Source organism: Drosophila virilis, chromosome 2, assembly GCF_030788295.1.
Source record: "Drosophila virilis strain 15010-1051.87 chromosome 2, Dvir_AGI_RSII-ME, whole genome shotgun sequence".
NCBI lineage: Eukaryota > Metazoa > Arthropoda > Insecta > Diptera > Drosophilidae > Drosophila > Drosophila virilis.
The window spans coordinates 14,414,703-14,440,661 of NC_091544.1; the positions used below are offsets into that span (position 1 = coordinate 14,414,703).

Genomic DNA, 25,959 nt, shown 5'->3' on the forward strand with positions numbered 1-25,959 from the left:
CCGTGTTCTCATTAATCATACCTGTTAAAAACTAATTTAATGCAACTTAAATCAAATGCAATTGCTCTTGTTGTTGTTGTTGTTGTTGTTGTAGTGCTGCAATTTAGTCATGCACTTCCGCATGACGCACACACACAGTTAAGCACACGCACGCCCGAACACACGCGTGTCGATTGGGGCGTCATAATTACCAACACCCAACATCGGCCCATATTGCGGCAAGTCCACCACGCCTAGCTGTGTGCAAAATAAATTTATTAGCTATGCAATCATTGGCAATAAATTTTTGCCCACTTCCTGCCAGGAGCGAAAGGGCCGGCAGCGTCGCCAGACTTCACTCAGCGAGCTCTGGACTTGTTTTAATGGCACCGCTTATGCAATGCATGCTATATATTAATCTTAGACGTTCTGCAAAGGTGCAGGAACAGATTAGAGTGGTCAGAGTTCTGTCGGAAGAGGTTTTCTGGCCCACGCACGGCCGCGGTTTGTGGGCGCGTCGTTGACGCGCTTGCGTGCGGTTCTCTTTGTACCCCTTTCTTTTATTATTTCTGTTTCCATTTTTTCCGCATTAATGCGAGACTTTTGCGTGCGCTTGTATTTATGTGCACCGCATAAAGTTTACTTCATCATCAAATTGGGTAAGTCGCAATGAAAACTCCTGTACGGCAAATAAACGGAAAATATTTTTACGCGCGCACCGAAGAGTATGCACGAATTTTTTTTTCATTTGCAGCCGCCATTTTGTACGTGCGACTTCCGCTGCATGTGTCCATGTGAGCGTGCGTGTGCCGCGCACTGGGGTTTTTGTTTGCACAGAACATTTGTACGTGGTATTTTAACTTTCCTTCTATTGTGTTCTGTATAAATTTTATATGTTTTATTTTGTTGCAAAGAAACGGGTGTAGCAGCAACACCTGTGCCGAAAAAGTTTACTGCGGTTATACAGGTGTTAATGTTTATTATTTAGCCAGAGTGCGTGTCAGCTGTAAATAAAAGCAAATATGATTAAACATGCTCGTGTGAGAACCGACCCAAATACAAAAGAACTTGAAGCTTGTTTCCACATTTATATTTCAAACACTCAAGAGAGAAATAGACAGAGTGAGCTTGCTTTATTTATGCCACATTATATGTAGTTATCTTAGCTGCCGCTTTTGGCATGTCATTTTTTAGTTTTTTAGTTTTAATTCGATCTACTTCAAACAAGTCAAAGGATGTTGTATTTCGAAAAAGTTAGTCTAAATATCTTTACTAAAAATAAAACTGCTTAATGATAAATTTATTTATTTCAACTTATGCGTACCTATAATATATATATAATAAACCCTCTACTGTTGTTCAATGGTCGAGGGCATTTTAGCACTCAATCGAAAAAAAAAAAATAGATGTTACGGGCTTTGATTCAATTTGCGGTTATTTTATTAATTTAATTTATTTCCCTTTTGTTTTTCATTTGAATTCTGATCTCTTTATTAAATGGTACTAAAAGATTTTACAAAAATAATATGAATATACTAAACTTGGAATAGTAGAGCTTAAAACCCTTTGATACTTTTAAATTTAAACTGTTTAAATTAAAAAAAATATATATATTTTTAGAAAAGTAAATTTAAATGCTGTCTTTCTTCAAACTGAAAATGACGCAAATGACATTTCTGAAGCAAATGTTATCTGTATGTAAGGGTGTGTGCGGCAAATTTGAGGCTTAAATTTCGCTTTGGTTTCATTGAATTATTTACACAGAAACTAAGCTCAACTATCCGTTTACTGTGTGAAAGGTTTGGGATGTTAGAATTGCCAAGCAAAAATGCTTTTAATTGGATTTCGTTTTGCCAGAGACACACTTGAAGCAAACATTTAAATAACTATTTTTGTACGGTGTTCGTAGTACTCCTCTTTCACCGTCTGTCATTTTCCTCTCGTCTAAAAGTTAACAGTTAGGGATAGATATGCATTTGCACGCAAAGTGAAAACTTTACGCTTGTATGTGTGAGGGAGACATGATATTTGCACTAGATTTACCACATTTTGTATAAATTTACGACGCGTTTCAATTTAAAAATGGCTCTTTATAAATATAATCTGTATGTACCTGTGCGTGGGTATGTCTGTAATTCATCTTTGCCTTTTTTAGTACTAGAATACATACAGACACTTACTTTTACTGATTGGGCCATTGATTTGAGTGGTTGCCGGGGAGTTTAATGTTGTCGGTTATCGCTTAGAACTAAAGATTTTACACTTTAAGTATACAAAATCACCATTTATGCTTTGCAATTGCAATTGCAATTGAATTGAATTGAATTGAAAATCATGCATCCGCCCTAAACTCCACTCTCAAGTCACTTTAGGTCAGCTCGGGCTTGAGCAGCCACTGACCAATGCGCGCCAGGATGATGGTAATAGTCAGCAGGCGCAGTAAATTGCTCTCAACTTGGCCAGCCGAGCTACGCACTATGAAAGGACACAATCACAATTAAAATGGATGCCCAATAAAGCACACCCGCTGTACACTTACCCAGCAGCATGGTCTCGCGATTGTCAATAATGCCAGGACGGCGCTGTAGAATGCTTTCCCTGCCGCCTTTCCACAGCACCGGTGATATGCTAGCCAGGCACTTGACGCGCATTTCGCCGTCATGAAAGTGTCGTGGCTCCAACTCCAGCTGCAAGCCCAGTATCGAGGTGATTAGTCCGTGTTTATGGACAATATCGTTGTATTTGTGAAGGTACTGCTCCTCTAATATCTGCAAGGTAAGCCCAGACATGTGCATTGTTTTTAGTCAGCTCTCTCTCTCTCTCTCTTGGTTTATTTCTATTCACTTCCTCCGTTTGACTGAACACAAAGTTAAATAGCGTTTTCCTCTACGCTCGCTTTTCATTTTCTTCTTAAGCACACGTATGACACACACATAACAACAACCACTATGCCGGAGTATTTCAGACGTGTCTGGCCAACGCTCAAAGGCTGTGCTAAAAGCAAATGTCTCTTTTGTTCGCAATGGAATGCTTAGATGTCTGAATTGAAGGTTGGAATTACCAGGACATGCAGACGCTTTTTAATTCTCCCCCTTTAATGCTGCCGTTGTCAGCAAATTGACGGTGAGCCCGATCAAGGCATGATGCACTCGCAATATTCTGAAGCATATGTGAACAAAAATGAAGTCATTTGCTCAGACCTCAGCGCCATAAATAAGAGAAATACGAAGTGAAGATACAAATTGTGAAATTGGAAAATAAATAGCTTGAACTTTTTGCTTCTATATTGGATTTGGAGTGAGATTGGATTGAGCGCGGATGCGGGCGCCGCAGTTTGGCACTTTGCAAGCGAAATTGTTGCCATTTGTTATGCGATTGGGTTGTCATTCTTTATGGCGTCCATAAAAATTACAAAGCTCCTGAATTCCAAAGTTGAAAGCGAGTTTAAACTTGAAAGGCATAAATTAAACAAGCTGAAAGGGTCGCAATTGTGTTTGTGCTAGGCTGACATAAAAACATGCTGCAAATGCCAGCAGCTGTCCTGTGTCCAAACACAAAACATTGAACAAGGACGAGCAACTAGACAGGCCCTATAAAACGAGGACATTTAAAATGCCCATCGCATTCCTAGTCAAAGCCAAAGACAGAAATGGGATCCAGAGCGAGTTCAAAATGTTGTTTAGACATTTTGTGGCCACAACAAGGACAATGCAAGAATAATAACTTTTCTAAAATATCTGAAAAACATATTCTCCTGTCTATTGAGCATTAATTATTAGTTTCAGGATTAAAAAAGCAGATAAGTGGACTTATAAATATATAAATCATTTTTTCAAACTTTATTATGAGAAGCTGCTAGACAAATCTTATTCAGTTCACATTTAAAGTGAAGTAAGTAATCCCCATTGGCGTGGTGCAAATAAGCCGAGAGACGTGCCTAATCGTACTTATTGATTTTTCTTTTATTTACACAAGTGGACACAGAAGGGCGGCCCAGGCAGTACTGGGCTGAGCAGCACCAGCAACATGGTACAATGAACTAACTCGTACCTTAACGCCTCGATTCACACAATTTGAGTAGCATGTAGTCGACAACTATAAAATGCATGGGGACCCAGTCCCTTGGTTGCCTCTTTATTCTTCATGCTCAGCTTCGGATCGGCAGCCGTTTTGTGTTCCGGCTACAGTATACGTGTAACGAGCTTTCAGCTAGATGGATGGCCCAGCTACACCTACAGAAAACTAACAATGTGCCATAAACCATTCCAAGGCCTACGGATAACCAGGGGGGGGGGGGGGGGGGTAGCAGTGAGGGAAAGGCGCGGAGATAGGCAAAGCTGGAACCCCAGCCTGGTACATGATTTTTGCTCGTGAAATAATTTCTGGCACCTACATTGGCAGCTGTGCCAGAGATTTGGGTGCTGCTCCCGTACCCACTCGACCCCTTAGACCATTGTTGGGTGTTTAAATATTTACTGTATGCATAATTTGAAAATTGTTGATAGTAGCAACTTGTGTAGGAGGGACCTGGACAAGGTTACCCAACAGAAAAAGTTGGATGTTAGTGTTTTGGTCGTGTTTTAGAACATACCGGCTGGTCATTGATGAACCACTGTAGATGCGATGCTGGATGGGATTTCCCCGATGTGCAGTTTAAAGTTAAATATTCACCGATTTGATACTGATGTTGCTGCCCCCTAATGTGGGGCCCGTCGCGCGGTAAAACTGCAAATGAGAATCAGCCAAGAGATTAAATACAAGTTCACAAATACATTCACCGTTTAAATTTTATTATCGGTTCCTTATTCCTTATATTTCTCTATTGATTAACTTAATAAAAAATGTATATTTGGTCAAGTACTCACGATTATTTCAACCTCATTAATAAAAGTTCAACCTTATTAGTTAAGTAAGCAAGGCGCTAAATTATTTATCCCAGTCTAAACAAATATATGTAGTCTAGCTTCGTTCAACATGTTTTTTTTTATTTTCAAATAATACGAAAGCCCTACTAGTTCAATAAAAAAAGTTGCACATAAGTTGTCAATATAAAAACGCCAACAAACACAAAATATGCTGTACGTGGCCAAGCTGCGGAAATATCCATTAAAATGGCATTTTAACTTATAAATCGTCGGCTTCGACCCATAGCTATAACTGCCGACCGTTACCATGCCAAATATATTGATATAGCCAGCGCTTCCGTAACGCCCACTGTTTAACCCGGGCAGCAGTTTTACATATTCCCTTTTCAGCTGGTGTTGTCCATTTGGCTTAAACAAATACATGCATGAACATGCCTGTGCACAATACAAAAAATATAGTGAATAAAACTGCATGCGATAAACAAAAAAACATACACATTCGTGAAATTACAGATAAATGCTATTATGGAACCGCAGCTTATGAATGGCATTTTAAAAGCATTCCAAACGCTATACAAACAGCTCAGGAAGCCGCATTTACCGCTCTAAAAAAATGCATAAAATGAGTTCAACCTTAACTGATGTGTGTGTGCGTGTTCGTGTGCATAGGTGTGTGTCCCTGTGAGTGTGCCATTCTGTGTGTGCATTAGTGTATGTATGGGCGGAATTGCACTTATTGTTATAGTCCAGAGTGTCTGACGTAGATACCCTTAGATAGGCTTAAATTGGTTTGACACAGAAATTTGTACTTTCTACATATAGCTAAATATTTCCATGTAAAATAAACGTTTAAGTTTCAGCAACATGAAAATAAATAAAGTCATTTTTTTTGTTTATTTAAACTGTTGACTCTGGATATAAAAAGTAGAAGTTAAATAAATATAGTGTCTCGAATGCTAACACCAATAGAAATGGCCAACGAACAAAACAAAATGGTTTGTAAACATGACATATGTAGTCGGTGAATTTATCTTAAATACATATACTAACTAAATGCCACATTTATGAAATTTCCATAAATAAATAAACCTATTTGTGTACCAATTCAATATTTGTCAGTATTTGGAAAAGAAATTTGTATGCAAATATTTGCTTAATGTTGGCGTTAGTCGATAAGTTGGTTTGGGTTCTACATGGAATGCCAAAATAACATCTGGAGGGCTTTACTTACAAACAATGTCCAGGCGACCTTCGCCTTGCACTGAAGAGAAATTTGGCGCCTCGGCGGAGATTTCACAGCGGTAGAGGCCGGTGGAGTTGAGAGTCAGACCGCGCAGCAGCACGCGGCTGGCATCCGACAGCTCCTCCTGTAAAATATAGTTAATAGACCTGAGCGAACACTAAATAATTGTTTACGTACAATCACGCGCACGCCTTCAACGCGGTAGCTGGTCTTGGCCGGACGCGCCTTTGGCACATAGCGATAGAACTCCTCATTGTCTTTGTACCATTTAATGGCGTACAGCTCCTCGCCTTCCTCCTGAGGCTCCTCGTCTTCCTCGCTCTCATCATATCCATCTTCCCGTCCAAAGTCGGGTATGTAGGAAATGGAAGCGCTTGAGGTGCCACTGCTGCTGACACTGTTACCGCTGCCCCCGCCTCCATTGTGAACACTGGCGCCCACACGACTCCCCAGATAACCTGATGCTGCACTGCCCCGATAGACACTGTGGCCGTACGGCGATTTCTCGGGTAGCGGCGGATGGTGCCTATCCGTTTGACTTTGATATTGCCTCAGTGCCAATGGTTGGTGCTGCTGACGACGCTGTTGATATTGCCGCTGTCCTTGATGCGTACGTCGATGCGGCTGTCGGTCAAAGTCCGTATCTCCGTCGAGTGGATCGCTTCCGCCTTGTGAGAAGCGATCGCGACCTCGATGTCCACTGCTAATTATTTGTGGTCCGTGCGTCCGATTTAGCTCATATTGGCATTCCATAAAGGCCGACTCCCCACGCATCTTGAAGGCGGGTATGGAGACTTTGACCATACGCACGCCCAGTGCGAAACCTGCAGACGAGAAAAAGCAAGTGAAGCTTGCATTAAAGGACTGCCATAAGTCTATAATGCTAACAGGTCATGCACCAAGCCAGCTTTTGCACTGCCCAATCAACTTTTCATTACGTATTATACGTGTCGTTGCATATTGGCGAAATTGATTTTTGCCAAGTGATATGGGTTCTGGCTTAGTGAGTGAAGTTCTATCAGAATATTCATTTAACACACAACACCAATATGAATTCATAATTTATAAGTGAAAATCTGAAAAAGTGGATAAAAAAGCGATGCATGTAGGCAATCTTAAATGCTGCCAATGAGGCTCTCTTTTTTATTCTGTAGCTGCATGGCTCGTAAATATTCATAACTGACTACGTAATCGCGCTTAATCCTTTGTAAAATTATGACGCCGGCTGCCACGTCGCACATCCTGGCCACAAATTACAAATAGCGAACGAAGAGCGCCAACAGGATATTAGCTTGCATCCTCGCCAACCGGGGCTGTTGCTGTTGGGGCCATGTTCATGCAGCGTTTAATTAGAATTTCAGATTTATGTTTTGTCCTTTTTTAAATAAACAATTTAATAACTAATAAAACCCGACCGCTTTTAAAGTAAACAAAAAAGTCGTCGAAAATTTAACATTTGTGAGTTGGCTAACAAAACAATCGCTGTTCTGCCAAGTTGTTATAGCTCATATTCATATTATTTATAAAAATTATTAATTCAGTCATAAACTCATTTCAAATAATGAAATGGAGTAATATTCAGGCAGGTGCAGAAAATTAAATATATATCGAAAAATATTCAAGGACTAAACCTTAGTTCGCGTACAGTTTTTGGGACAACTGTCAGGATTAAAGTCTTGTTTTTCTTTTAAAAATATACAGCTTTTCTGTATGGCAGATTGTTTCACACAGACTTTGTATGGGCCCACTGTGATAGGCCCATGAAGTAACAGTTGCTTTGACACAAATGTACACATTGCACACATTGACACAAAGCTGCAGCGTTGACAAAGCAGACACATGTCATTTTGTCTGCATAACAAAGTACATTAATTAAAAGGAAAAATACTTAAAAACCCGCATCCACATCAGCGGCAACAGCGGATAAGAAGACAAAAGAATTGCCTGCAGAAACGACATGGACAAAATGTCTGGGCTACAATGAAGAAAACAACAGAACGTCTGCTTAAATGCTCTAGTAAAGAGATTTTACATAAAATGCTGAAGAGATTAAATGAGAAAGTTATAATACACATTTCTTTATTATTAGATGTAAATCCATCACATACTAATCTCTTATCCTATTGAGGCTTGAATTATATAACGATCATATGCTGCCATCAGTAGTATCTGAGTTGCTTTGCACTCTTAATTTTATGAAAAACAAAATACCTAACGCGGCGCTCTGTTGACAAGTTCATTATGCATAAATAGCAACAGTAGAGGGGGTGCGAAATCCGGCTACAACATTACTCAGAATACATGATAAATTATGTATGATTTTCTTCTCATTAACGCATATTGAAACAGGGTATTCCCGCCTGGGTACCTGTGGTCTGCCGTGTTTGAAATTAAACGCTTAGCATAATTCGATAAGATTTTCAAACATGGAGAATGAACCGTCGAAAAGTGAAAAAAGCGAGCAAGGCAAAGAGGATAACAAGCAGCGTAAAATAGGTTAAATCGGGTGCAGCAGCGAATAGCATCGCTTCCATCATGGAGGGCTAAAGCGAAGTGCGTTGCCAAATAGCGCATAATGAAGGCCGCCATTAGAAGATAAAACTGGTCGAAAATCTATCAAAGCGGCTTACTTGGACGGCCAACAAGCAGGTCGGCCTCGGGGTCGGCCATAGTGAAAGGGAGTAACATTTCAGACCACTAATGAGTTCAGTGCCTGCACAGCAATTATACGGCCCCAGTCGGGAGAAAAAACTTTTTATCTGCCAAACCGTTTAGCGTAAAATTCTGTCAGTCCCAGGGCCAATCTGCTGCAGACAATGGCCTGCTTGGCAGCCTATCAGTAAAAAGTTACTAAAAACTGTCAAAATGTTAAAGGTTCGAGAACAACAAATTCTGGCAGAGATATTCAAATGCCAGGCAATTAAACATGATGCTCATTAAGGCCTTTCTTATTGCTCGTTGGGCTTGTAGTTGTTGAGCAGATAAAAGTGTCTAGACTTCATTAACACGTACATTTATCATTCTGCCCCTTATGCATAACGATGAGGTATTGACATTTTAAATTTTCCCTTGTGTATTTAAACAGCGTTTAAAAAACAATTAATGTTATTCTCATTTATGTTGAACTAGAAAACTAGCGCCCGAAAGAAAATAATTTCTTGTGGACGCTGCGTAACCTTGACTTAAATATGCAAACAATTTTTTTACAAAATATGAATTTCATCCAAGAGAATTTATAATGAAAAAGGCTTTAGGTTAGTTTGACGCAGTAAGCGAGCAACAACAAAAGCTGCACTGGGACCGCGAAAAGTCTATAGCGTCCTGTGGTGCGGCAACTCATCAAAAACAACAACAACTATAAAATAAAAGAAAAAAGTTCAACAGTTTTCAGGCGCTTAGCTAGCTCAAAGGTAACACTACGCTACACATTCCATACTCATACGCCCCGTTGCTGTGCGATTGCGTGTGCATTTTTGTTTTGAGCCGCAACAAGCGACAACAACAATAACAACAAAAAAGCAAAGTCGTTGGAAACGCTTCTGATGTATTCAAGTTGACACAAATCTGGCGCAAATCCGCAAACACAAACAGAAAAAAAACTAACGAGAACAAAACAACAACAACAACGACTTCAACAATGCAACTTTAAACGGGTCTGACATGACGAGCGTTGCAAATGTGTATAAAAGTGTGTTGGCTCACACTGTGATGGTGCGTGCTGTTGTGTGAGAGAAGTACTCTTGACTCGCAGCAAAGCATTTATGAATAAAATAACACTAACGACAGCAACAAGCGTCCGACAAGCGATGCCAAATTAAAAGCGAAATAAAAAATTCGTTTGTGGCAAAGACTGTGAGGCTGGCGTCATTGTAGCTAAGCTTACACATAATTGAAAACTAATAATAAATGCAGCACCATGATGAGCCAAGTTTGAGCGAACCACTGAGCGTATGAGTAATGGTAGCTACGTCACGGAAATTGTAAGATATCATATGATTCGATGGCGCTTGAAATTAAATACTGCACTCATGCAACGAGAGACAGAGAGAAAGAGTAAAATACAACAAAATTTGTTGCGCAAATTGAATTGGGCACAGGGGAGGGATGTACACCCGCCGCACGTACGTTCGGTGACGCAACACGAAATAGCGGACGTTCTTGTTGCTCGTGTGGTAAATACAGCGTGATGCCAGGACGGGAGCGAATGCGTCACACGCCTTAACTGGTTCATTTGGCATGTATGTTTTGTGCGCACTTTGAGTACGATTACAGGTTTGCAAAATGAAATGGAATTTATGCCAATACCAATGCAACAGCAGCTGCAACTCCCTGCTGGGGCGCGTGCGTCACCGCCACAGCATATGTGGATATGCATATGACTGATTTCTGCAGGGAGCTACAGCTCCGAGCCAAATATTTATCAGCTGCAGCAAAAACCGAGCTACCTGGCCCCTCACATTTGCAGCTATTATAACTGCATTGAGTTTCAATTGAGCCAACTTCAAGCTTAACAGTCATACAAAAATGATCTTTAAAAATTGTCATGTTTTATTAACAAAAAACCATTAATGGTCGTCAGGCTTATATAAGTCAAGGGCCCGTATTCGTAAGAGCAACCTGTGCGCCTAACATGGAACATAATCGAAATAAGTGAAAGGAACAGTCACTCCGGGGAGTGGAGCATTGTGTATGGCTGTACCAACAGGCATATGCTATTCTCGGCACACACACGAACGCAGTTAAAAATTACACAGGCCACAGAAACAACTGAGCGGGTGTGGTGGCGTCGTGGTGTTAAAACGTCACAAGTGACTAAGTTCGGCAGTTACAATTTGCTTTTTATTGCTTTTTGCTCAGTCGCGAATTTACCAAATTCCGTACCCTTCTCCCACCGATATATCCTGCTTTTGGAATTTTTGACACTCACCTTGTAGTAAGCAGCAAATGAGAAGAATGATGCGCATATCACTTGTGTGTTTCATATTTATGACATAATAATTCCTTACGTCGAGTTTCTGATATAACGCCCTGCGTTGGGCGTGGCGCAAAAATTGGTATGCGCCTGGAGTTAAAGTTATTTGCGACTTTGGATCTCTTTGTGAGATGTTTTTCTTCAGACTTAAGTGATTTCGTCTTTTCCTTTTTCAACAGTTTCTCGTGTTAGTTTTTGTTTCATTTGTTTATTATATTCGTTGGCATGGCTTGTTTGGCTTGCTTTCTTTGCTTATTGCTTGGGCAACTTTTCGCATAAATTTCAGCCTGTTGCCATTTATAGTTGGCATTGTTAAGAGTCTCAAGTAGAGAGTTCCAAGTCCCATGTGTAGACACAGCTTGTGGCTCATTAAATGCGAGTCTGAAGTCTGCAAAGAATATAAATGGACTTAAATAAGCTTTAAGCAACATCATTTCAGCCAAAGTTGATAATTTATGTAAATGCAAAATATAGGAATTCAATTTGATAAACTATAGACTTAAATAGGCCAATAAGATTAATGAAAATAAAGCTGAGTCCTATGGCCTGCACATATCTTATGAATTCTATTATTCCCCGCTTTGATTGTTATTTTTGTTTCTCCAACACAAAAAAAAAGGCAAGCACACGAGCTATTCAACTATATTGATTTTCATTGACAATTTAAGGACTCTGATAGCAATTGTTCTCTTGACAAATATGAAGCACATGTGAAATCTGATTGTAAAACATAAGTACATGGACATATTTAACCAATGCATAAAATAAACAACGAGCTTTAAAACAAAATGGAAAACTAGTTTTTCATGGTTTTTAAATGCAATCCAAACGACTCAACAGTCATTTATCTAGCCGAGTATGATATTGTGAACATATAGTGCTGTATCAATTTATCATAGAGCATTTAAGAACAATAAATCTTAAAATACACAAATATATTTAAAAAAAATTAATAATAAATAAATAAAAGCATAAAAACGGAATACCATGAAATTTAAGTAATAAATAAAATACACACCGACTTGTCCAAGCTTTTAAATCAAAAAACATTTGTCGTGCTTGTGATTTAAAATTAAATACAAATCAAAAGTCATCACAAAGAAAAAAAAATGTGTGGCAGAGGAGCAGAGCGAAAATGTAAATGTTAAGTGAAACGTGATGATGTTGATGTCGACTTGGTTCCTGTTGCCCTAGTCTATCGTAGCATTTTTTTCGCATTTGGCAAATGAAACTTTCTGATGCTTTTACCCACAGACGCAGATGAATTTGTCTGTTCTAGTTCCTATTGCTGCCCCGGCGGGACACTATGCGCAGTTTCAGAAAAGTTTGTAGAGTCTTCTAAAGTTTATTTTGTATTCCAATTGCTTTTGTTGTTATCAGTGAACGAAAAATGCTGCGCCTGCGATTATGCAGTAAAAACTTTTGCTGCGCCGCCATTTTGCATTGCAAAGCGCGGGTACCCAAATTGGGCTGCGCGATGGGCGACACTACGTGACACGGCGCGACGAAAGTTTCTGGATTGACGGCATGAATGCATGCAAAAGAGGGCAACGAGCGAGAGGAGTACTCAATTTGGTCTATACGACTAAGGTAATGCAGCAAGCAGCATTTTTCCGCTGCATTTTCTAGGTAAATTGACTAACTCTTAATTTTCTTAAATATGTGCAAACATTGCTGCAACAAATGTTATTCATCTTTGACATTCTGCAGGGGATTGAAAATTTGAGCTTTGTAACACTTTAAATACCGATTCCCATGCCGCATGTCTGTGGGAATATGGTATTTCCTTTTTTTGCCTGGCTATGGTCCGGCAAGGGTTGTGGCTCTGTTACCATTAGAATGCAGCTGCAGATTCACAGTCGACTGCAACTGCTGTTTTTGTTTGTTTTTCTCCTGCCCCCAATTTACTGACAACTCTGGCCCTGTCGTCATCTTCATCAGAAACTTTGTTGTGGTTGTTGCTGCTGCAAAAGTTATTAAAGCTGCAGCCGCACTTTATTATTGTAAAACAAGCAAGCGCCACAACCGACAACTTGTCCCTCTGGTCTGCCATTGAGTTTGCAGTTGTTTATCTTTCATAGTTGCCTGAAGTTTTTGGGGTCATGTGTTTGAGTTTTTGTGTGCTGATTTGGTTTACCAAATACACCTCAACTTTTTGATAGATAAAAAATGGCAATTAATGCAAATTATTGCTTCTTAAATGCAACATAAATAATATATATGATACTCTTCAAGCAGCAATTCCCTGACAAATTTAATTTACGCGACGACCCACGAAGTACCACTTGCACTCCCTGACCACATGTCAAAGATGTCAAGCTGCTGCCTATTTGTGCATAATATTGATTTTTGGCTTGACGGACGACTGGGACTGGGACGACCCGCACCAGATATTAACAAATTGACAAACCGTTGCACACAAATACACACAGATATAATATATTCCATATATGTTCAATTTGAGTATTGCATAAATATGTATGCTTGTTGTAGCTGCTCATATCGTCGCGCCTCTGCGGGCAGAACGTACATTACCAAAAATCAGATTATAATTCAAAACTGCAAATTGCTGTTGGCTTAGGTCAAAATGTTTGACACTTAATCCAATTTAAATATGAATTTTACATTAGCAGGGAATACAAAATTAAGTAAATTACCAAAATTGCCTGAACGTCAGCTTATATAATATTAAAATGAGGCGGGCTATCTGGCTAACATCAGTATTATAATATTTTAACATATTTTATTATATATAAAAAGCTTAAATTTCACCAGACTAAGTTCAAGTTTTCAATTATTTTAGTAAACTAAGATATGTATTTTGAAACGTATTATTTCTGAATGAATTGAAAGTAAGCTTTGGCTTGACTAAATGTAATTGATAGCCTTTCCATGAGGTATCAAAGAATTTTAATCATTTGTATTATAAGAAATAAAAGATATTTGACTAAACTGCGTGAGCCATTGGTCATATATTGGTATATGGATTTCCATCGGCTAACGATTGTTGTAAGAAATTAATCAGGCTCTAGCTTGCACGTTAAGCAGCTGTCAAAAACGTCTGAAACGTGTCAAATTCATGAGGGCCCATTGAAATATGATTGTGAGTGCAAATGCATCTGAAATTGTGAGACATTGCTATATATTTTATTTATAGTTGGCACTGGGGTAAGTCCAGACGGCTGCGAACTTTAACGGATGTTGAATATAGCGACAAACACATAACAGATACACAGACTCAAATATGTGCTACAAAGGCTGTAAAATAAACATGATGGACGTATTTTTACGTTTCAGTTGTTAAAAATGACGCTTGCAAATAAAACCAGCTCATAACTGCAAAAAAAAAAAATACTTCTGTGCCATGTGGGGGCAAAGTGTTTACGGCCTTTCATGGTGCGGCAAGGTAGAAAATTACCCAAGCCTAGACTAGCCATAACATAAATAAATTATGATTATTTATGTTCAGCTACGTGTGAGACCTAATAGTCTAACATTTAGGTACGCACACAGTCAGCCTCCTTCAGTGTTGTTAACCTATTGAGAGTTGAATACTTGTTGATTTTTGTTAAATTCTGACAGCTGACATAAAAACTACACATTTTAAATTTCTTTGGTGCGTGGAATAGTTTGAGCACATACACTAAAATTAAATCAACGTCAGGATGAAAACACCATGCAAAATATATAATATACGAACAGCCAGGAAGACAGCCAACTATAAAAGAAAACGACATTCATTGGCAAAGAAAAAACTTTAATTTTTAATGGCAACGTCAACTGGCGGGCGTCTATGGTGATTTAGGTGCATGGCACATAAAACATAAATGAGTGCACAGTCTAATATAACAACAACACCAAAAAGCAACCTGGTTGCCAATGCTGAGCTGAATTGCGGCAGGTGCACGTCTCAATGATATGACACAATACTCTATAGTTCGGTCTTATGTGTAAATTTTAGTGGTGGTAACATTGAGCTATACTCTTTCGTTATTGTTCTTTGTGGCAGCCTCGTAGAGAACTACCATAATTGAAGCATGATAAGGCTATCTTTTTTCCTTGGCACGCAAAAGCGACAACAGCTTGTTGTTGCATTAAGAAAACAATTTTTTGTGTTTGTCACGTGATTTAGTTGTTCTCTTTAGGTAATTGCTTTATTGTGATACTTTCTACGTGACTTTCTAAGGCTTTCAGCTAAGTACTTTTCCTTATGAATCGCAAATTGGTAAACAATTTTAATGTATGTTACCACAGTCTGAATGCGGAGAGCATACTATTAATTAACGCCGTCTGATGTCTAATAATAGTTATTTTTACCCAACACACACAGACCCACACACAAACACAACATGCAGCATTTCCATACCAACGTTTTGTGGTTGCGGTAAGAGCTTCACGACGCCAAGTCCCAAACTGTCGTTGGGCAACCGCAGACGCGCTTCAGTAGGCAAAGCCAAAGTGGGGCTACCCTCAGAAGAGGTAAGGTTTACGCATGGGTGTCACATAAAGTCAAAAAATTAACTATTTCATGGAAGACTTGTCGCTCAAGAAAAATTAATAATAAAAATCATCACCATCCTTACGCGAAAGTCGTGAGATTGCCTTTCGCACCTTGCGCTTATATTGCGTATGAGTTATGTTCATTTACGTTCATTTTTCTTGATATTATTAGTCTTGCGTGTCGCCTTAAGGAAATTTTATGTAAGACTTATTAGCGTAAAGCGTGAGGGACTTTGAAGCAATGTTACTTTAAAATTAAAAGCAAACAGCTGGCATTCAATTTGTGGCTATTCTCTGGATTAGGAAAAACAAAATTACGCATTTTGATGGAATAAAGGAACAGGCAAAATATGAGTGTCACGGCCGCTTATCTCAGTTAAGCTACTGCAAATTATTAAAGCAGGAAATTACGAGCAGTGTCAAAAGGAAGTTTGTCTTAATGTACTAAAGTAAAATGTTGCGTAAGCTTTTGTTAAGCAAAAACAGCTCAACAAACTGTGTGTATAAATAAATATATATATTTCTTAATGTTTATTTGTAAAAATAGGTATATCAAACAAATCGGTAATTTTGTGAGTATACTTAAGACATATATATACATGCACATGCACATATATATACATGCACACAGTCGTATACCTAATGGAAGAAAGCTTTTCCATATCCTTATAGATTAAATTTGACCTGATCAAAAATTGTTTGGGTGAAACTTTTTTACCAAGCCCACAATTCCGAATGATGAGGCAATGTCGGCATGACTTTGAACGATAAAAACTTTTACTAACAAAACGACCAAAAGAATAAAAATGTAAAAATAAAATTTTCTAGACGTGAATTCTTGGGGAAAAATGACACATAATTTGAAAAGTTGCGGCACGGAAAGTGTAAAAAATATTCAAGTTTCGCTCAAGTGGCATCCACATTATTGAAAGAACGAAGCTGACGCCTGCAGCTTGAATATTTATGGAATTCTGAAAAAGGTTAATTATGAAGTCACGAAGTGGCTTTTACTTTAATAATCAATCTAAAAGCACAAATGGTGCTTACTTTTTACTGGCCATACTTATTTATGTATGTACATAAGTGCATATCTGACGATATGTTAAGCTATTGTATTCATATTAGGGACAATCATTGTTTACTGTTGTTCAATGGCCAACTAGCCCCTTAATGTACGCCATTGTTTAATTTGCATATATTTTCGATTGAATTTTAATTGAATTTATGACGGGGCGCCAAATTGTTTGCCTATGTGGCGCTGTCTGTCCCCATTATTTATCTTTTGTTATTGGCGAAGTAACCAAATCATTTTTGCCCCCTTGAGTGTGCATTGTTTGCCCAATACTCTCGGTTCCCCGACCTCTGGCCCAATGCTGAGTTCGTTGCAATGCTTGCTAATGGGGTCAACGACTGCCTTTCCAGGGTTGCGTACAGCTGGCAGTTGGACTGCATGATCGCAAAGGTTTCGTGTACATGGGTATCAAGCTTTTGATGCCTTTTCGATCTAGATGTCAATATTTCATTTGATTTACTCCCTTGCCGCAACATTTCCAGTTACCGTTTTCATTTACTGCCCACGCAATACCTATCATTTTTGTTTTCCCTTAAGACTTAAGCACTTACATAATTAACTTTTATATTTTCCCCAGTTCTAGGCTTGCTCAGTCCTTGGCTGCCAATGCTTCATTCACAAGTATCCATATAGTTTGAAATGTACTTTCATGTGCTTCGATTTTGATCCAATTATTGTTGTTGTTCTTTGAATTTTGCTGTTGGTTAAACTGACGTTCTTGTACTTTTCACACAAACGCTATTGCCGACTATTCTGTTTCATGTCGTTTAACTACCTGGACGAGTAATTTATGTCGTGACTTGCATCAGGCAGCCATCAAGCTACCATTAGACGTCACTCGTCAGCGAGTCTGAAACTTTAATTGCCCGCTCACTTTGAAAACAATTGCACACTAATAATTTTCACGCCTGGGCTACTGAGCTGCAGTTCACTTTCTCAACACACACACTGACGTGGCCAAGGCAATGGGCCAAGTTTTACGAAAGGCATTATGCCAACTTGTCGAATTTACGTTGTTATTCGGCAGCTAATTCCACAACCGCAAATTATTGTTAACATACGATCGCATCCTGTGGAAAAAGTCTTTGACCAGCCGCTGTCACGTCCGCGCCGTAGACCTAACCGATTCTGACTGAACTGGCGCATTTAACATGTTCATAGCCGAGGAGCCGCACAACCTACAATCGGCAATAGCCGCGTCATCGTCCACATTCAGTTCATCGTGCTCCTTGCCATCTTCGGTTGAGCGCTCGGTTGACAGGACTCAAGCGATTCGTGAGCTTTTTAGTACACTGAGCGCTTTTGTGTGGCCCGCTCATATCGTATGCATTTTTAAGAGAGTGAAAAGAAGAGAATAAGGATGCGAAAGGTACAGCATTAAGAGTGTGTAAAAATTTAGAAGAAACGATAAATCGTTACCTCAGGTCTATCTAACGAAGTGGGCCGTATTCTAGTCTAAGGGCTAAGGCCTTTGCCGGTTTTGTCATTTAAAATTTCAAGTCTTAAAGGCTCCAACTTGCTGGAATATATATATTTTATTAATTTAAATTCTTCTTGTTAGTGATATGACCAAATTTGACTGAGCACGCTTTTCCTAATGTAGCAGCCAGCAACGAAGAAATAGAAAACACACAAAACCACAGTGAGACACACGCATAGTGCACCTGTATCTATGTGTATGTTTGCCTGATTGTGTTTCTGTGTGTGCTGAGCGGGCGTTTCAAACGTTGTGGCTTTGCAAAATTCTTAAAAAAATATAATAAAAAAGAAAAATAGCACACAAAGCTGACGTCAAGCAGAGCAAAACCAGGAGCAGCAACCAAAACTGTTAACCTTTTGGGGATATCAAGCATTTACGGCAGCTCGCGGCAACAGTAACATTTAAGTTTTTATCAGAACAAAATAAAGTTTTGCTGTACGGATTGCGCCGCCCACAAAACAAACACAAGAGTAAGGCAGAAGGCGCCTGGCAGCCACAAGTGCGCGCGCTTTGCCTCGAAGGACGCTTGAGGACTTAAAGCAACATTTTTTGTTTTTTTCTTCTGTTCGTAAAAGTTGCTTATCCCTTTCAATTCGATTTTTGCCAGAGAACTTAAGAGGGATTTAAATTTAGGTACAGTAGCGGTAACTATTCTTCGTTCAGGTGAGTCGCAAAAGTTGGCGGATGACGCCGTCTAGACGCGTTTCGCATTATTTCCGCAACAATTAAATGCAAATCAAATGTGTGACGAGTGTCAGCTGGTATAAACGTGAAAACGTGAAAGCCGTTCATCATATGCGACATTCAGTGAACCATGTGATCGTCTAATTTGATTTGCATTAAACCGCCAAGGGGCAATTGAATGACGCTTTGCTCACATTTGCTCACAGCCACAATGAGCAAAAAAAGGAGTCGCACTGGAAGCAAGCCGGAGGCAACGAATATGCCAAACACTTTTTTACCGGCTAAAGCAAATGTCTTTAAGTGTCCCAATAATGGTATTTCCACTGATCGACTGGCCGGCATTGAAGACATTGCCCAGTGCGACAGCTCGGGCGTACCGTTTATTTTGGTCGATGGTGTATGTGTGAAGTCGCGACAGCAGCTGCAAGCGGCTCTGTCAAAGAGAGAAAAAAAGAATATGAAACGCATCCAGAAGAAATGCTGCGTGCTTCCTTGGCTGGATCACACGAGCCCAGCAACTGATACGGTACCAATCACCGAGTCGGAGAAAGATGCTAAGGAGGAAAGTGACTTCCTGGCAGATATGCAGCAACTACAGTTAGACATGCTCAGAGCTGAAGGGAAACCCGTAGCATCTTTGGCAACAGGCTCGATTACGCCTATTGCGCATGCCACTAGTGTCGAGGATCTAGTGCCGCATATGTCAAGAATGGACGAAATCCGCATACAACTTGAGAAGCTGCGCGAACAGCAGCAGTGCGATCCGATTATAGCCACTCCACTGGCAGAGCAACAACGCATAAGGCGGCAAGCCACGTTTGACATAGAGCGAGATGCGCCGATTGAGACGTCTGTATCAAGCATCTCCCTTGACTTCCAGACCCCTATCTTTTCCCAACAGCGTCTGATTCGTGCCACAACCAGCAGCCAATTGCCGACAATAGACACACGACGGACCTTACAAAGGATGAACAGCGCGACCTGCTTGTGCAAAAAAAGCACCTCCAGCATGGTGCTGGGAAGTAACAAGTCCTGCAGATTAGAGCCCTTTAATACTCTGAGATCACCTGTGTCTCCCATTGTCAATCAAATCGGTGACCTGCTCATGCAGCTGCCGCATCAACAACAAGAGAATATTTCGCGAAACACTGGACCCTTCTCCTATGTGGTAACCATTTCGCCTAAGGTAGGCGGCACTAGCTGCAACGTAGAGCCCCTTCCAGTGACGAAAACCCGCTCGCTGACGATTCCAAATGCCTCACGCTGTGTAACCGAAACGATTAAGAGAGATTCGCCCATAGATATAGGTGCTGCCCCATCAAGCCTTCAGCCTAAGTCACGAACATTCTTAAAGATGCCTAGACTGTTCAAGAAAATAAAGAAGTGATTAGCAAAACATGCTGACGAGTTTATTCGCAAACGGCAGGATGAGTAGTTAGACATGATGTCTCTTGGCCATTTCATTGGTATTTAAACTTGCCGTTATTATCTATTGAACTCTCATCAGTTTCAATAGTTATTCGATTAATATATTTCGAAATAAAAAAATATTAAAACGAATAACCAGCTGCTTCATTCATCTCAAAAATAGGCATAACAGCCGAATTTGTACGCTAGTTACTTATATTCTATGGACGAAAATTATCTATTATTTTCTGCCAAATCTTTAAAGGTAATATGTAACCCAAATTCCTCTCAAGCCTTTTTTGATGCAAAACCTTGTTGAGGCAAGTTCATTGGGGTGCCTAATTGCTGTGCACACTTTACCTGCCACGCACTTGTCGCATTTGCATTGCTCATTTCCGAGGCAGCAGTGCCAGGGTACAAGAATGTTCCTCGTTTGGCAACGTTTGCTTAATTGCGTTAACAGATCCTTAAGCTATGTTTTGCCACTTTGCCTGAGCTCGATTCAAAAGTGCCCTCGAGCTTGACCAGCTCTGGGCTCTCCTCAACATGGCTCTGCAGCATCTCTCATTTCCTGGCCCCTATCAAACTTATGACAGATTTAGCAAAACGTCAGTCAAGTGCTTGGCATGTCTGTTGATGTTGTTCTTGTAGGAGGGGCCTCTCTCGGGTCCAAAAATAATTTGTAGCCTTTCTAGTTGGGCTCAAATTGCAAGATTGACTGCTGCTCGGCTGGGATGCCGGCATCGGAGCAGCAACAAAGACAAAACTTTCAATTAGTTTTGATTAAATATCTAAACAAAATTCTCTGTGGCCCGTGCGTTCTTTGAGGCTTTGTCAATGAAGTTACCCAGCAAAACGAAATTAATAACATCTAAATTAATGCCACGGCTTCTAGCGAAGGGCGTGCTTGCATTCACTCAAAGAGCTGACAACATTTGCAAATTATTTTAGTTTTTTCTCGTATTTTCTCTAATAAATTTCATGATTTACTGCGACCAAACAGGAAACTACGCAGAGGACAGTCGACAACAGCAACGAGACGTAAAAACAATTTCGCCACATTGTATGTTTTTCGAGTTGGCGAGTGGGCGTTGGAAAGCTGCAGCTAAATAAAGTTTGCAATTAGATTTGGTAAAAGTAGCCACAGAATCCGCGGGGACAACATTCCTGCTACCCAGCCACCCCCGTGGCCACCCATGCGAGCAGCACACAGCCCAATTTTGAATGCAGAAACTTTAATCGGAAAGGCGACAGCGGCGCATTTCCGGCGTTTGTTGATTTTTAGACTGCATTTCCTACAGCAACAGCGGCAGCAGCAGCAGCAGCAGTAGACAGCAGCGGCTAAAACACAAGAGCACTGCAGTCGACATCATCAAATTTACTGCTTAGCGTTTACCAAGGACGAAGGACACAGGCCGTAGGCCGCACAGCAAAGGCCAGCACAGCTCTCGCTGTAGGAAATCTGTTGCCGAGGGGGCTTTAATTGCGGGCACAGTCTGGGGGTTTCTGTTTGATCCCCACTAGACCTCAATGCACTTTCACTCGTCCCCCATTTGAGTGCACCAGAAATTACATAAATTTTTGATTAGCTCGCTTAGTATATGTGCTGAGGCAGAGTTGCGGCGGCATCTTTAAATTCCTGTTGGTTGACTGCAGAGTTTGAATTTAAGCACTGTTTTAGCCTCTTAAGAACCCTTTGGACACAGCTTGTGTTAAATAATTAAACTTAAATTATATTAGCAACAATCTTCATAAAATATTCATATATTATTTATACACTTAATCTTTTTTAGTCATTGCAAAATAAACAAGTCACGCAATTAGAATGCATAATAGTAATTACGCCATAAATTTCAAGAGTCTTCCTACCTTATGGAAATGACGGCGTCGGTGAGTTTCTGTCCTTGCATTGTTGCCGGTTGCATCGAGAAATGAAAATAAATAGCAAGTCGCCCGCGTGCTGTGTTTTGGGCTTCCGGCGTGCTCCTCGCTAATGGCGGCACTGGGTACTGGGCCACGTTTACATATTTGAGTACCAAGTTGAGCACTTGATCAGCGAGTACCAGGCGTGGGCAAAAGATATACATCCTTTGTCAATGTGTGGGTGGGTTTGTGTGCGCTTGTGCGACAGCAAGATTAATAAAATTTATTATCATTGCGATAGTTCAGCCAGCAGGCAAAACAAACTAACAAAACACCCCACATATCTATCTGCGGGGCACACATGTATTTATGTGCCCGACACTAAACCAACAGGGAAAACATATCAAAATGAAGTAAAATTCATTTTACAGTACACACCAAGCTCAAACTGAAATTGCCATTCTGCAGAATTGCCTTGAGATCCAACAGCAGGATGGCGGAAGTTCGACGCCCAAGTGGCACCCGCGATAATAGTGCTCGGCATGTGTGCTAAAGTATTAGCATATAAACATATAAACACGAACACACACACAGTCAGTGTGTGTGTGTGTCTGTATGTGTGTGTGTGTCTGTATGCATGTGTGTGTGTGTGTGGCAAGTGTGAACGAAGAACTTTTGACTGCTGTGGCGCTATCTAGAGACACATAAATATGAAAATGCAGGCGGGACTCGAGAGCGGGCCGAGCTGCATGACTGCAACCAGGAGTGCGAATGTGAAGGCTCCTATAGCCAGCATGGCCTGGCGAATAGCGAGTACCTAGGCGCTGACTACTCGGTGCAAAAGAGTCATACCACGCCCATAAGCAGCGCCCACACACGCGAGCAAAAACAGCTAGAGAACAGTCGCGCCATGCTGTAGCATTTGAATATTATTGTCGCGCACATACGAGTCCGGGAACACTCGCCCTGGACAAGCCCCGAACCAGGAACAGTAACAACAATAAACACATTAGAAGCGCCACTCAGTATTTAATGGTGTTTGTGCGAAATAATAGCCCAGTACGACGCAAGACCCAGAAGCAGTGCGAGCCGCTCCTCATGGCGCCGTAAATTCAAATTAAGTCGCCCAAGTTGCTGACAGTTAAAATCTTCGTGGCAAAAATGTGGAGCGCAGCCAGGAAGTCGAGGTTCGGGCTCCAATAGCAGCGGCAGCAGACGCAGTTGCAGCACAAGATCAGCTGCAGGCGCTACCCAGTAGTATGTCACCACGTATATTTGTTGGTAAGTATATTTGAGCATTAGTTAGGACTAGTTTGGCCGAAGAGCGACAGGGTTGGCTTTAAATTTATTGCCCCAAAGTGCAGCCCTGAAGGCAGCACCAAACTGCAGATGGATTAAATGCGATTTGTGTCGGAGAATGTAGTCGTGAGCAGCTGCCATATTTTAATTTTAATTAAATATTTTCCACAAGTCTCGTCGTCTTTATCACGCCACAAATTGTCAAGTACTCTAGCTTACTTTTAGACTGCTTCCAGCCCCAAACTGGCCAAAGGCTAACACAATTTAAACGACTTATTTTTCAGTCAGTTTACTTTAACCTGGTCAGCTTGCGAATAAATTTTTATATGCCTCATGCTACTAAGTTGAAATGAAAATTTATTGCGAGGTGAGAGGTTAAATGCATCTGCCAGTAAATAATAAACTCGGAAATTATCCTTAGATTCAGATCTGTAGTGCTTTCAGTCGTCGGCTTTCGGCACATATCTGTTAGCCTGGAAATTCGATTCCTATTAGGAATGAGTGAAATAAGTGACAGGACACAAATTGACAGCCGAGCGCAACAACTGACACGAGGATGCCAGAGTCCCAATGCAGACGAGTACTAAATAGCTGACAAATGTAAAGCTGTGCAACCTTATAATGTAAGGGGCTGAAATAAATGAGATACAATTTGCAGATTGTGGTTCAAGCAATGTATCTGAGCAATCAACTAAATGGCAAAGAGCAAAACACATTAAAGCAACAAAACTTTTTAGCGGACTAACATGTAACGAATCATCGGGCATTACACTCAGCTGGTTGTGACAAAGGCAAACACTTGACAGGACATGAAAAAGGCTTGCCAACTGAAATGCTATTAGAATGTGTGTGTGTGTGTTTGCGTGTGTGTGCGTGTATGTGTGCGTTTGAGTGCTGGCGGTTGCAAACAAAAGCCCCAGAGCCTTTTAAAACATACAACTAAGCGGCACACGAGAAGGCGCCGGAAAAGCGCACAAGAAACGCCACTCTACATACCAAATTGTAAATATTTTCCTATAAAACAGCAGTCGGTCTTACCTGTTTGCAGGGAAAGCGAAACTGTCATCCCCTTGCCAGGCCGCCGACCATGGAAACGCATCGAGTGTGAATGAAGTGAGCACTTGGGCGTTTTGCGGCGTTTTAGAGCTGTAAAAAAAAAATAAACGAAAAATATATACAACAAAAAATACACGAATGTCACTCGAAATGTTTTTACATTTTACTGTGACACTCTGCGGCGCCCATTTGATGGTCGTCTGGCAGTGGCAGTTGCAGGTGGAGCTGTTGTGTCAGAGTTCACGTTGCCATCGCCATTGCCTAATGGTAACTCATAATTACGTTATGCTGTTTTTAACAGTTGAATTGTGAGTATCGTTTTTGGTGCTGCTGCTCTTGTTGTTGGGGTTATTTTTGTTGTTGCAGTTGTCGCAAACAGTCAAGTGCAGCAGCATGCAACAAATGTTCAATGCAAAGGCAAACACTGAAGTCGCAGCTGCAAACTTGAAGTGGTGTTTGGCTTTGTTGTAGCGCTTCAGAAAGTGGCTTCAGCTTAGGCCTTGACGCATTAAAAACTTTACTCGCCGGCAGGTTGGTCTGCCATGGCCACGCTGAAGGCCACTTGCAAGGCGGTGACATTAAAAGCCATTTTTGAGATTTACTTTATGTTATTCTATTCCAACTTTCGAGCACTCGAGCGCGCAATATAAATAACGTCCTTTCTTGAATCAAATTCTTGTGGCGCTCTGGTGCTCTTTTAAGGGTGGGTAAGGAATAGAGAGTTGCTTTTTGATTAGAAACCATTTGAATAGAATTCTAGAAAGAACATTTAACTCAAATCTAAAAAATAATAAATACATACTCTCTGCAGCTACATTTCCATTTACCACAAGTTTTCTTCTGGTAATCTAGACCAAACGACTATTGCAAATAAGCAAATCGTTTAGGAAATATTAAATTTAAGACATGCAGCTAACTCGCAATTTAATATTAAGTATACGTCAAGTGGCCTGCCTCTGGCTTACTTGGACTTCTTGTTTCTCTGGATATCTGGATCCCAGCTGCTCATAATCAATTTAGATGCTGGCCAACCGCAATAACAACAACAACAACAATAATAATGGACACACCCTCTTTTACAATTATGTAAGGTGTGTGTGTATATTTCGCATTTCCTTTTTCGCCTACCCCTTAGTTCCATACAGACTGTGCTGCGGCTTCTTGGAACAAAGACCACAACACTCAGCCTGCCTGGAGACTGCATCTTGGCTGACTGGCTGGCTGGTTGGTTGGTTGGTTGACTGCGTGGCTGCTGGACTGCTTCGCTTTTTCATGTTGTTCTTTTTTAACGTAAACATTATGATGCATTCGGTTCAGTAATTTTTATTGTATTTTTTCTCATTTTTCTTAGCCTGCCCGCTGGCCAGTTGAGTCTGAAAAGCTGCGCTGTTTACTTGGGCCTCAGCTTGAGATTTTGAGCTCTGCTCTGCTTTAATATTGCAAACATTGTGCAGGGTGCTCTAGCGTCCTCAAAGCTTTTATGGCCATTTTGCTGTTTATTTGGTTTTATTAAAAATACAGGCTTCCACTCCCACACCA

The 25,959-nt window shown here is 40.5% G+C and overlaps 2 protein-coding genes across 2 annotated transcripts; one reads left to right on the forward strand and one right to left on the reverse strand.

Moving 5' to 3' along the window:
* Positions 1 to 1,059: 1,059 nt before the first annotated feature.
* On the reverse strand, positions 1,060 to 17,769 carry beat-IV (beaten path IV). The gene is made up of 7 exons (XM_002053808.4): positions 17,183 to 17,769; positions 11,015 to 11,447; positions 6,265 to 6,911; positions 6,076 to 6,211; positions 4,571 to 4,704; positions 2,519 to 2,747; positions 1,060 to 2,454 (listed from the first exon to the last, which is right to left on the reverse strand). The coding sequence occupies exons 2-7, from the start codon at positions 11,067 to 11,069 to the stop codon at positions 2,348 to 2,350; spliced, it is 1,308 nt and encodes a 435-aa protein (XP_002053844.2). The 5' UTR covers positions 11,070 to 11,447; positions 17,183 to 17,769; the 3' UTR covers positions 1,060 to 2,347.
* A 361-nt stretch (positions 17,770 to 18,130) lies between these two features.
* On the forward strand, positions 18,131 to 20,358 carry LOC6629553 (uncharacterized). The gene is made up of 2 exons (XM_002053807.4): positions 18,131 to 18,774; positions 19,002 to 20,358. The coding sequence occupies exon 2, from the start codon at positions 19,007 to 19,009 to the stop codon at positions 20,180 to 20,182; it is 1,176 nt and encodes a 391-aa protein (XP_002053843.1). The 5' UTR covers positions 18,131 to 18,774; positions 19,002 to 19,006; the 3' UTR covers positions 20,183 to 20,358.
* Positions 20,359 to 25,959: the final 5,601 nt, after the last annotated feature.